The sequence below is a fragment of the Ovis canadensis genome, chromosome 25, assembly GCF_042477335.2.
Source record: "Ovis canadensis isolate MfBH-ARS-UI-01 breed Bighorn chromosome 25, ARS-UI_OviCan_v2, whole genome shotgun sequence".
In the NCBI taxonomy this organism is placed as follows: domain Eukaryota; kingdom Metazoa; phylum Chordata; class Mammalia; order Artiodactyla; family Bovidae; genus Ovis; species Ovis canadensis.
In genome coordinates, this window is record NC_091269.1 from 31,981,891 (window position 1) to 31,995,197 (window position 13,307).

Sequence of the window (13,307 nt, forward strand, 5' to 3'; positions counted from 1 at the left end):
GATGAGATGGCTGGATGGCATCACGGACTCGATGGACGTGAGTCTTGAGTGAACTCCGGGAGATGGTGATGGACAGGGAGGCCTGGCGTGCTGCAATTCATGGGGTCGCAAAGAGTCGGACATGACTGAGCGACTGAACTGAACTGTACTGATCAAAAAAGTCTTAGGTAATTTTCTTGACACCCTTTTCAAAGTCACCAATATATAGGTTTTCTCTGGGAATCCCTGTTATACCAGTTGTTCCACTGTAATTCTTGTGTTTAAAAATTTTTATTGGAGTTCAGTTGCTTTGCAGTCTTGTGTTAGTTTCTGCTGTAGAGCACAGTGAATCAGTGATGCGTATACGTACATTTCCTCTTGCGGGGCGTTTCCTCTAGTTCAGGTCGCCACAGAGCACTGAGCAGTTTGCTGAGCTGTACCGTGGACTCTCATTATCTGTTTTATACACAGTGTCAGTACTGGATGTATGTCAGTCCCAGTCTCCCAGTTCGTCTCATCACCCACCACTCCTTCCTCCGTGTCCGTACATTTCTTCTCTACACCTGTGTCTCCATCTCTGTTTTGCAAATAAGATCATCTGTACCATTGTTTTAGTTTCCACATATATGCAGTAGTATATGTGATATTTGTTCTTCTGACTTACTTCACTCAATATGATAGTGTCTAGGTCCATCAATATCTTTATATATGAACCAATTTTGTTCCTTTTCATGGCTGAGTAATATTCCATTGCATATATGGACCACATTTTCTTTATCCACTCCTCTGTTGGTGGACATTTAGGTTGCTTTTTTTCTCCTTAAAGAAAGTAAATTTATCACTTGGACAGCAAGTGGCATGGCCAGCCAGACTGCTTCCATTTTGTCACGTCCAGGGGTCACTCCAGTGCGGTCATCATACTCTGCTTTGTGTCACCTTTGAACCAGAACCTCACTGGTCATCACTTCTCAATCTTTTCGGTGATTCTGGGGTCTTACCTTCAACTGGTGAAGTGTTCCAGGGCTCAGGGCCTCTTCACTTTGGTCTTAGATCCTTTCCCCTACACATTCTTCCCCAAAGAGATAAAACATCTGTTTTCAAAAGAAAGAGAAATCTTATGAAGAGATTCCTTCCCCTTGAGACCTATCTAGGACTTCTGAACCAGGAGATGAAAACAACCAAAGAAAGTGATCAGTGGCCATACAGAACAGCGTTCTTAGATTTGGTGAATGCATTGGTGCTAGAGGAGACTAGATGGATCTTATTAGCTCGGTGAGTGTCCTCTGCCCTCATCTCTCTGGGAATCCCTGCCAAAGTGGCGTCTTTGGTAGAATTCCCAAAGGGAGGAAAGTTCGTTGTCGATTAGGGTGTTGATTCCTACCGGAATCGAGCACAGCTCTGCTAGATTCTCCAGAGCTGCTCTTGAACGGTGTGTGGTTATCTGGTCAAGTACTTGGTACGGCTCACTAGCCTGTCACCCAGCTGTGCATGCCATTGGGGCTGAGACCACAGACAATATGGAGAAATCTTTACCCACCAGATCAGGAGGAGAATCCAGGCAAAGCTGGACATGGCTGTCTTAGAATTTCCCCTAAGAGATGGATATGTTTCTATTGTAAGTTAAACGCCGGAACTCCAGCATCATTCTTTTCATTTCACATGTTCCTCTTCATTTTGGAGCACTATTTCATAAACTCACTGCCCAGTTATGTTGGAGGGAAATGGACTTATATGTGGTAATATCACATAATTTATTTGACCACAGGAAAGCACAAGTGTGGATACAGAGGCCCAGCCTCCATGCAGGAGGAGCCTGTAACTTTCCTTACCTTTATTGTGTCCTAGGGATCTTCCTTCCAATTCCTCATTTAATTCACATCAAATCAATTATAAAGAGCAAATGTTTCTGAATGCTGAGGGAGAATATGATTAATGATTATTAACTACAGAGACATTGTTGCTGAATTGCTGTCTCCCAGGTGTACCATTTTAAATGGCAAGAGCCTCCCTGAAAGCAATAACCAGCATTTCCTTAATGAAAAGCCAGTAAAAGTTTCAGTAAAGGATTTGCTGTGTTTCTGTAGCAACTGCTCTATTCAGCCCAAAACAATGAATCTGAAATATTTGAGTGATTAAAACTTTTAATTAAACCATGTTCTCTCTGGGCATTTCCACTTCAAGCCTGTCTCTCCTCTGCTTTTCAGCGGAGCACTATCTCAGCAGTAGCAATTACATGGACTGCATTTCCTCGCTGACAGGAAGCAATGGCTGTAACCTGAACAGCTCTTTCAAAGGCTCTGACCTCCCTGAGCTCTTCAGCAAACTGGGCCTGGGCAAATACACAGACGTCTTCCAGCAACAAGAGGTCAGTCAGTATTTATTTTCCCAGGTGTCTTTGCCTTGGTTGTATATATGATGACTTCTAGAAGGAAACCACTCATTGACCTATCACAGTGCTTCCACTGAGCATTTATTCAAGTCTCATAGCTTGTTTTTGCCAGGAAAATGGTCGTTTCTTATTTATTTAGTGCAACAGTAAACACAGGATAGCAGAAATACAGGAAATTGTGCTTGCAAAAACACACATAGCCACCCTTCACCAGTTTTAGCTAAAAGATCTAATGAGTGTTGTGATTCACATTAACTTTTGATTCATACTTTCCTGAAGGTTGGCAGCAACTCTGTATTTAAGAAGATTTTATTCTTTCATCGTTGTTATCTTTATTTGCGGCACTTAAAAGTTAACAGCGTCATAGTTATTTTTTGACACCATCCTAATTATATTACTAAAGATTGTTCTCATAGAATATAATGTGCTTTTTATACATGTTAACTTATTAATTTACTGTTTGGGTTTTGTTACGCATGGTTCTTTCTAATCATGTTGTCATATTATCAAGGCACCAGAAACTATTCAGAGAATAGTTCTCTAAATTTATCTGTTTTCCAAATCCTGATATTATCCAAGTTTCATGCTAGTTGGCTTTACTTCATGAGAAGAGTACATGCCAGTAATTCCAGAGTACATGCATTAGTCAATAAAGAATCTATGATTTTTATTAGGCACTTTGTAGCATAAATTTAATGTATTGTCCATAATTTAATTGCTGAACTTTTTTGTTCTTTTCACACCCCCAAAAATGTTTTCATGTGTATTTTGGACTTTAGGACAACTATTTTGTTTCCTTTTTTCTAAAGTAGTATTCATTTAACCAAAGATTTTCTAAGTTGAATAACACGTTCATCATCTGTGCACTAAAGAACTACATTTATTTACTTAGTCTTGCTGGTTAGATGCAGGTGGCTAATTGAGAAGCTCATAGCTGAGGAGTTTTAACTTGTTCATGCACATAAGGTTTTAGAAATAAGTAACTAGATGCTATTCAGTGATATCCTGGGTATGTTTTTAATCTGTATTTCCTATATGAAGATGCACAGAAATTAATTTAATATGGGCGCTTGTTATCTAGTTACTTCAAAAAGGAAGAAAACATGAAAATATAAAGTCATACTGGCAAACCGCAACCTGCAGACCTGCTGCCTAATTTTGTAAATAAAATTTTGTTGGAACACAGCCATACCAACTCAGTTACCTCATATTGCCCATGATTGCTCTTGAGCTAAATCAGCGGAGTTTGAGTACTTGCAACAGAGACAATATTGGCCCGGTGAGCCTAAACTAGTTATTCTCTGGCCCTTTAAAAAGAGTTTGAGGATCCCTGTAATAGTCTCCACTAGATAGAATTGCTGGGGGGGAAAAAAAACAAAACACGTATCTCCAGACCTGTTACAAATGATAAGTGAAAGGGATTTTCAAGATCTGGATGTAACCTTCAAAATCAAAACAGAAAGTTTCAAATTAATTGCTATATAATTTGAATAAAAAGTGTATTTTACTATTTTCAGCTGTGTTGAAATTTGGTACTGTTCTCTTCATATAGGATATTTTCTTATATACAGATAAGACTTGGAACAGGAACCCCCATTAAGTAACTGTGTGAGATTTAATATATTGTAAGCAGGATGAAGATTAGCAACTTTCACAGATGATATGTCTGAATACATTATTGCTAACCATAGCTGCCGACTATTTTACCCCTTTGGTGAGCACACTGCATTATATCTAGGATCATGTTTAATGCCCTGAACAACCCTGTGAGGTATCATCAACCCTGAGTGTCCACAACTAGTAATTACAGATTCAGAACTTGAACCCAGGCCTCTCTGGCTTCAGAGCCCATTGCCTTTCTGTCCCTCCAGTGGTTTTCAAGGCAGGATGGGATTATTGGGGTGGTTCCCTCCACATATTTTTGCTGATGCCAGGAAGTACAATTATACTGTCTCTTGGAATACTTCATATATGCCACTCTCAGAGATGGTCAGCTGGACTGAGCCGAGGGAATCATGGGTCTGAATTACACTGTGAATTCTGCTCTCATTTTTATGTAGAGCACAATTAGAGATACGCTATATGGTATTATTCAGTCCCTTTTAATGGAGATATACTTACCTGAGTCAGAATCTAAAACTAATAAGTATTTTCTCTCTTCTGGACGGGTATATATTCTTTATCAGGTTACGGAAAACTGTGCCATTTCTTTTTCCCTTTTTGCTTTGGCTTCCAGGATGCTAAGACCTAAGTTTGTTGCAGTAAGACTAAGTATACAAAGTCTTCTGCTAGAATCATCAGTTTCATTTGACCACTTTTGTGACTTAACTGTTGTCCCTTAGGTATTTGTAACAGCACCATTGTTCTTTGGAAGCAGGCAGAGCATAATAAGTATAGCAGTTAGTTGAACTTGTACTGAGGAAGAACTATTACTATATTGACCATCGATTTACTTGTTCACCCACAGATCGATCTTCAGACATTCCTTACTCTCACAGATCAGGACCTGAAGGAGCTGGGAATTACGACTTTTGGTGCCAGGAGGAAAATGCTGCTTGCCATCTCAGGTGAATATAACTGTTGTTTATATCTTAGAACCTGAAGACTCTCTGCCATGGTCTCCGCCAGTGGGGCTGGTTCTGCTTCCTACCTGGCAGCTTTGTGGTTGTGGTTTCAGAGTGTTTTTCCACTAACAATGTAACAAATGCTGAGGATACCCCCGCTCCTTCACCAAGGCACTGCCTGAAAACCTGCCTTGACAAGTGTCATCTGTGAAAACAGATCTCGTCTGAGAGATCTAACCAGAATTTCCCTTTGCAGAACATGGAGGTGGAGGAGCAGTTTGAATCTCTGTGTTGCAGTTGTGTTAAGCGCTAATCATTGGGTTCATGAGTAATTATTCTGGATTGGCTGTCATGCTTTAAATACTCGTGTCCTTGTAGAGCAGCTGAGATCACTGCAGCAGAGAGAAAGAGAATGTTCTTTGGTATAGCTGGAACCTGGCAGTATTTCTTGTCTTAATGCTTTTTAACTTTCCCCAAAGTTTTAATAGAATTTGCGAGTCACAGAAGAGGGTAGTATCCTGAAAGTAGTCTCAGAATGAAGGAAAATCTGAAGGTCTGTCTCCCAGACCACTGCCTTTGTTCATCTTTTGCGTGTTCTGTGTATTAAGAAGATGCTGTGTGTGTTTACTAGGTACCTCCCATGTGAAAGGAATGGCCAAGAGTCATAACAGTGTACCTCAAAAAGGTGTTTAGGGAAATATGAGGAAGAAATTTGGGAGGCAACAAAATAAGGTTATGGAAGATTTTCTGATTAAGTTCATGAATGCCAATTTTACATGTGTGCCAGTCTCTCAAAAAGAGACAGCAAGGGCAGAAGCCAAATGTTAGGTGTGATGAGAAAATTATGTTGCTTTTTCAAAACATCAAATTTGCAGGCTATGCCTTTGAGGCCAGCAGTGGCATCCAACTGGTGAAAGTTCTTTATAAACAACATTCGCTAATCAAATCATCAAATGAAATTAAAAGCCTCAGTGCTTTTCCATTTTATTTTAGCAGCAGATTGCTTTTCCATTGGATTATAGAAGCAGATCAACCCCACCGACCTCCCCACAGGAAATCTTGTATACAGACCTAATATCCGAAGCAGATATAAGCAGAACAGTCTTGAAATGGGGTAGAAACTGAGCTACTGAGCAGCCTGGTAGGCCTCTCCATGGATAGAGCTCTGTACATAACAGTTTGAGAAGTCTCCTTGCCCGCTGTGTCCCAAAGCAGCTGCACTGATGGAGCTCCATAGGGCGGCCACTGTTTTCCTTGTTCACTCGTAAAATTAGCTTGGTTATAGTGGAAGGAACACTATTCACATAAGGAGGTCCGAGATTTGCCTCTCCAAGTCATGCACCCTTGGGTGAATTTCCAGATCTCTTTTGATTTTGGTTTCTTCATGAAGATAGACTAGAGTATATGATTATGTCAGGTCACCTTCCACTTCTAAGATCTGTCCTTCCATATGGTATATCATCAGACACAGTGAAGATAACCTATAATTTTAACAATATGTATCATTAGTAGGGTACTCCCCCTTGTTTTTTAACTATCTGTGGCAGTAGAATAGCTTTCAACTTGTTTAACTGAAAGCTAAGTTTCAGAAGGCTACTTCTGAACCCAAATTAACTTCATATATTTTTTATATTTCTTTTATTAATTTGAAAATGAAATTAATATGCTACTTGGAACTTTATTAACTCAATCACCATATCTATACTGTGGGGCTGCATGTCTAAATGTGGGGCCACACATTTATACCATAGAAATGTATGTTTCAGAACTCTATACTTTTTCACTAGAGGTCTGTGGAATGTCTGTGACTGTATAATGAAAATTAAGTTGTTTCTTTGTGCAGCAACCCAATTCCAAACTGTAAAGCTTCCAGCAACAAGCAGATGTCTCTAAAAGTTTTCATAGATTCCAGGTAGATCATCAGTACTTTTACTCTGGAATACATTGGTGATGATTCTAGGTCGGTTTTGGTGCGGGGGGTGGGGGGATTAGGGTGCAAAACATGAGGGGTTTTCAGTTCTCATTTAAGAAAAATATTTTCTCTAGTCATCATCTTCAGTGTGGTTCTGTTGAGGTTATATCCTGCTTCTACAGACTGCCTCTCTCAGTGGGGTTCACAGGTCCTCTTGCTTTTCAACGGAATTAGAAACTTTGAATAAGATGTGTTATGAATGCTCTGTACAGCAGGAAGTGTTTGATTATTTTAAGGGTGATTTTGGTGAGTGCATTTGTTTGAACCTGGTAAATCATTTTCTCTGCAAGGAGTAAGTTTTTGAGAAACCCTTCATTGAAAAGCTTCTTTTTCCAATTCAGTTCCTCTGATAACAAAGACATTCATTTAAAGTCTCAGGACACTTCACTTCTAGATAGACGCAGGGTAGCAGGGCGGCCTTAGCATTTGTCTTGTGGTTACACAGCTTGGCTAGATAGAGAGTTTGCTCAAATTATTTTTTAAAATTTTTGTAGATTTTTAACTTATAATTGAGTTGTTCTTTCAGTATCAGGTTTTGGTTAGCTTTTAATCTTGGGCCAGAAGACACATATTTTAATATTACAGGAGGAGATGAGATTTCTCTCCTCTAGAGATGGATCAGAGAAAACAATTTTTTTCCTCCCAATGCATGATTTTTGGAAAATTCATGGATTTCTCTCTGAGTATGGTAGTGATTGGTTAACTAAACGTACAGGGACTAAATGACGGGAAGTCTAGCATCCTGTTGACAGGCTTTCCACCACAGCCTCAGGTAGATCTAACATTTCCCGACCTATTCTTTTAGTTTGTGACTCTGTTCAGATCCGCAACAAGATCCTGAGAGCTGCCAGGATTGTGTGAACCTTGGAATTTCAAAGAAAAAGGTTGGTATTTTCTCAAACTATCCCTTAGGCTTACTGAAAAAAATCAGAAGAGGGAGCTTGCTTTTTAATTTAAAAAACAAAAAACTAAAGTCTCTTCAGTAGGGCTTTGATCCTTGATAATCTCTCTGAAAAGATTTCTTTCTCTGCTTCACACTTGGAATATCTCTATGTATGTACTCTTAGAAATTACATCTTTAGGGAATGGCTGAAATTCTTCATGATCATTTATTCTCTCAAAAATCTAGTTGATGTGACTTTTCAGAATGAAGTTTTCAATGTCTATTAAATTTTTTTGTCTTCGATGGCCCAGTTATTCTCCATGCCCATCTGAAAACAGTGTTTGATCTAACTCCTTTCTTTTCCTTCTCTGTAGTGGGGGAATGAATGTCCTCCTGACTCATGGGTTCTTGCCCCCAAAGGAAATGGAGGCCAAAGAAAGTCTCCTATCTGAAGGTGATAAAACTTTTCCAGGCTGTGTTTAAGGGGAATCATTTATTTTTAACTCTCCTTAAGTTTGCCTTTAAATATATTCAATTCTGTCTTGAATTGTGAATTTTATATATTGTTTTTAAAATGAGATACATGTAATAGGAATGTTATTGCTACTGTGTTTTTGTAGGAACTTGAGACACTAGCCATCTGTATGCATGCCTGCATGTGTCTGTTGCTTGTAATATTTTCCTTGCTTCTTTATTTCCTAAGCTTTGTTTTTCTATTTAAAAAGTAATTTTGGTATAGACATAAACTGTGAAGGAAAGCTCTGTTCTCTGGCATACTGGAACTACCAGTTTCTCAGCTTTGTACTCCTGATACCTCAAGTAGTCTCTGCCCAGTGGATGGATCACAGCAGCTTGCGGCATAGTCCTTTGCATCAGGCAGGCAGGGTTTCAGCTTTGTCACCAACAGCCACGTGGGCAAGTTACTTCGTCTGTTTGTAAAACGCAACTTTCTTACCTGTAAATTGAGGATAGTAATACTATCTGCCCCTTAAGGAGGAGTTAAATAGCCCACAACGAATGTAGGCTGTAATAAACTACTGTTGTTTCTCTTTTCCCCTGAGACCTAAATGTGCACAGGAATGGCATGTCTCCGCTCTTGTATCACCCCTATGAGACAGTCAGTTACATTTTGGAAAGCAGTGGCGTGAAATGTTAAGGGTTCTGGTCCCTCTTTAAGAACTTGGGACACAAGAGTGTGTCTGGCCATATGGCTGTCCCTGGCCACCTCTGACCCCCTGCCACCTGCTTGAGTCTGTTCTCGTCCCCAGCATTCCTGTAGCAAGCTGTAGCTTTCTGTCACCTCCGAATTTAGAATGGGGCTGTGTGCGTGAATATGGTTGAAGAAGTACTGGGTACTGTGCAGACTATTGAAGGCAGTGACTCCCGTGCCTCGCCACCCTCCTAGAGAAAGACAGCAGCTTCAAGCATATGAACTGTTTAATCCGTATATTTGAAATAGAATAAATCTGAAGATACATTTGACCCTTGAATCACATGAGAGTTAATCCTCATGTGACTTATAGTCACCTTTGTGTCCACAGTTTCTTTGCAGCTTCCACCCACCCTGTAATACTGTAGTATTTAGTGTTGAAAAATATCCATCTATAAGTAGACCCACTCTCTTCAGATCTGCGGTATTCAAAGGTCAGCTGTATTTGCATTTGGTGGCTATCAGAAACACTGCTTTCTGGTCTGATAATTGTTTACTGGTATGTATTCATTAGTAATAATTACGTCAGTTGACTTGAGGGTTTGCGAACGTGTGTGTGGAGGGGAGGACAGGGCATTGTATAGTCATATACAAGGTAGGCTGCTTCAATTGTTCACTATTCTGATTAAGAATTTTAAGTTAGGAAAAGACAAACTAAACAGCACTCTGGTTCAAAACTAAATTATTTAAAACTTAATTCCAGGATCTTATTAGTTTTTCCCTGAAAAATCTGGATTCATGTATTGGTTGTTTTCAATTGTATTGATTTCCTTAACTGTTGCTGTTTTTACTAAGTTGATTTTTTTATTCAAGGAAACCTCTCACTGATATATTTCTTCATATAACTAACTCTTTCTGACTCGAGTGTAGGCACCGTGAGTCAGTGGAGCCACCGGGCTGTGGCTTAACACGTCAGTGTGCTTTTTCAGTATTCTCATGTTTAGGTACGAGGTCCTTTTTTCATGCCTGACTTAAATAATTGAATGATCACTTTGTTTGACATGGATGAGTCTAATGAGCTGTAATAATGTTCTATGTCACTGGTAATACATCCTGTCATATACCTTTCGCCAACTTTGATGGTTCCCCTCCCTTTGCCTCTGAAAGGACATTTAGGGTAGGTCAAACTATTTTGTATATTGGGGCTTGAAAAGGTTCTGAGAATGACATATTCCTCAGAGAGTTTATAAACTGCAGTAAAATGATTTGCTATGCTTGGTTCTCTCAGCTACACATGCTACCTTTCATATCAGACTTTTGATTTTGAGCATTTCAAAAATGTCTTGATGGTCAACTTAAAGGTTTTCCTTTTGCTACCTACCGGACACCCCCCGCCCCCCAAACCTACTGCAACACCATTTTTTGAGCTCTTCTGCCACGTCCTGAAGATTATAGAACTTCCCCCTTGCGTTCCTAATAAGTCTCTGTTTCTCTCTCCAGAACTAAATAAAAACCGAAGAAAGCTCTTTGAACCGCCGAATACACGCACCTCTTTCCTGGAAGGCGGAGCAAGTGGGAGGCTACCCCGTCAGTATCACTCGGACATTGCTAGCGTCAGTGGCCGCTGGTAGCGGTACCCTCCAGGCATATGCCCTCCAGCTGTCAAGCTGGATGCAGAAGATCTGTGAACGGCCTTCACTGCACACCGTCCTCAGCATTCTGGGTGTCTGGTATCAGGACCAAAGCATCTTATTCACGCCTGAACTTTGTGCCAAGAAGGAAGAAAAAAGAGAAGATGTTCTTATGTCATCGTACCAAATGCCACATACAGATTACTTTTTTTTTCCTAATGGCAACTGGACAGAATTTGCAATATGGGGGTAGGGCTTTATATCCTCTTTTTTATTTACCTATATAACATATGCACTGATTTTTTACTTAACATGAAGGATGAGTTGACATCTGGGATGCCAGAAAACACAGAAGTTATTTTGTTTGCTTGTTTTAGTATTTGGGGATTTTTTTTTTTTAATAATCAAAGTGGAATTTTCTGGTACTGCTTTAAAATAATTATTGAGGTCTTTCAGCACTTTACACTTTCTAATTTCTTGTCCTGTGGAAATTATCTCTCTCTCATTTTTATGTCACCTGATGTATTGGTACAAATCAGATTTAGTCACATTTTTCTGACTGCGTTTAACTTTTATTTGAAATAGTACTGGTTTAATAGTTTTTGTGCAGAGTATTCTGTGACTTTGGGAAACCTAAGTGACTCCACTTGGTTATGGACCAGTTCTGTTCATTTATGTCAACATCCTAGAAATACTTTATAATGAACCAAGTTCACTGGAACAGGTGCGAGCAAAGAAAGACCAAATGGACTTTGCAATATTAACCCTTTGCAGTCATCATATTTAGCTGCTGCCTTTATTGCTAAAGTGATTTTAATGGTTGTCTGAAGGCAAAGGGCTATTTTTAGTATACTGCCACTAAAGGACACTTATTTATATCAAACTTTTATTTTTAGATATTATAAGCATACAGTACATAACTGATTAAATTGATATCTACTAGAGATTTATGGTAGAGAATGGACGGCATTCAATAACTAACTGGAGCCCTAGATTGTCACTTTATTTAAAAAAGACAAATAATCATCTGACAAGACAGCACTGTTGCCATGAGGAGGAAAAATACATTACTGTCCTTATGTACACATTAGCTGTGCTCCATATGGTCACAGGACTTTCCTAAAACCATATCAGTCTGCTTGAAGTAGACTTGGGTTTCTTGAGACTGGAAAGGTTTTATTTAAGTCTCTATCTAGGGTGACAGTTTATAAAGATAGCAGAGTTCTGAAGGAGGAAAAATAAGACTATTCTGTAAGCGGCTAAACTCATTGTAACAATCTTGATACTGTGAAAGTCCCAGAAATCAGGCAACGTTGTTTTCTAGGTCTTTTCAGACATCTTTTTGTGGATTTATGAAGGGTTTTCAATCCATGAAGACAATCACTAAGTGCCTCTCTTTCTTCAAAGCAATATTATTTCCAAGTGTATGAATTTGTTGGAAAACCTCCCCATTAGGAAATGTGGTGACTTACCTGTACTGTAATGACTTATTTATGTTCAGTATTCAAGACTTGCTTCTGCGTGGACATAAACCACTGTCGAGTGCCCTCCACAGAAGGCGTTAGAGTCATACAAACAACTGGGGGGTTTCGTACAAATGTGGGGTAAGAAATACTTGGCTAATCATTAAAGAACAGAAACCAAGAGAGAAATATTGCACACAGAAAAATTTTCACTTAAAAAGTACTGGTTACCTTGAAGGCATAGGTAATGGGCCTGTCATAAAGTTATCAATTATAATAGCACTAAGGGGATATGTCCATTCCTAAAAGGAACTGTATCTGCTTATGGATGTAGAACTAAATTGTTCCCTTTGCAAACAGGACGGAACTATGCTGCACACGGGGAACATGGATGCAGGTCAGCACATAGAGCTCCCTGACATATACGGCTGTATGCACACGTCATGCCACGCATTCAGCAGAGAGTAAGAATTCCAAATTTGTTTCCTGTGCAAAAATACAGCGCTTTAAATTTTACCATTTCTTTAATGAGATCTTGGTCCCCGCAAAATAGTCATTTGGAGTCTTTTCCCAACTTGCCACCGTGCATTTGCAACAGGAGGAAGATGGAATGAATTTGCAGTATAGAGTGGATATAGGTTTTATGAACAGTGCTTTGATATTATGCCAAAGGGAAAACTCTCCCAATTAAACTTAGATTAAATAGAGTGGCTAAAAAAAAAATAAAAACACTGGAAATTACTTTTCTCACTTTCTCGATGCAATGAAGGGAATATGACACTACAGTATACAGTGTTGTCAGTGTTATATGATGCACAAAATATTTGGATTATTTGAATAAATGTTTTTAATCAATCTGTGCCTTAATAGTGACCGGTTATCTGTAAATATAGAACAGATACAGATTGTATTTTTGTGTGGGTTTTTGTCCTTTTAGTGATTTTTTTTAAATGAGAGATGGAATTAAACATTGAAAATGGGAATTTTTCTAAACTAATCAGTTGTTATATGAAAAATAAATTTATATAACCCCTTTGTATTGCCCTTGCTACATGAAATGTGTCTTTGTTTTCTAACTTTTCTATTCTGAGCAGAATTGAAAGACATTTCTGCAAGTAGAATTAAATATCCACTGTCCATGCTCTTGTTCTGCATTGACAGTCCTCATTTTCAGCAAAAAACTAAGGCACTTTATTTCAGCCAGAGAATCCAGCACCAGTAATCAATCATTGTTTCTGTGGCCACCAATAGGTACATATAGAAAGAGTAAGATGAT

The 13,307-nt window shown here is 39.0% G+C and overlaps 1 protein-coding gene and 1 long non-coding RNA gene across 8 annotated transcripts in view; one reads left to right on the plus strand and one right to left on the minus strand.

Annotated features, from left to right (window-relative positions):
* Nucleotides 1-13,082, plus strand: part of BICC1 (BicC family RNA binding protein 1) — a 354,032-nt gene extending 340,950 nt beyond the window's left edge. For 4 of the 7 annotated variants that reach the window (XM_069571644.1, XM_069571645.1, XM_069571648.1 and 1 more), the window contains 3 exons: nucleotides 2,184-2,344; nucleotides 4,836-4,935; nucleotides 10,438-13,082. In XM_069571644.1, the coding sequence (XP_069427745.1) occupies nucleotides 2,184-2,344; nucleotides 4,836-4,935; nucleotides 10,438-10,568 (392 nt within the window). In that variant the 3' untranslated portion in view covers nucleotides 10,569-13,082. Of the gene's footprint in view, nucleotides 1-2,183; nucleotides 2,345-4,835; nucleotides 4,936-7,709; nucleotides 7,789-10,437 lie in introns of all 7 variants that reach the window. The other 3 variants (XM_069571646.1, XM_069571647.1, XM_069571651.1) reach the window with 1 other exon arrangement.
* On the minus strand, nucleotides 5,900-11,918 carry LOC138430029 (uncharacterized). Its single transcript, XR_011252968.1, has 2 exons — nucleotides 10,487-11,918; nucleotides 5,900-6,413 (listed from the first exon to the last, which is right to left on the minus strand). It is a non-coding gene; the product is annotated as an uncharacterized lncRNA (long non-coding RNA).
* Nucleotides 13,083-13,307: the final 225 nt, after the last annotated feature.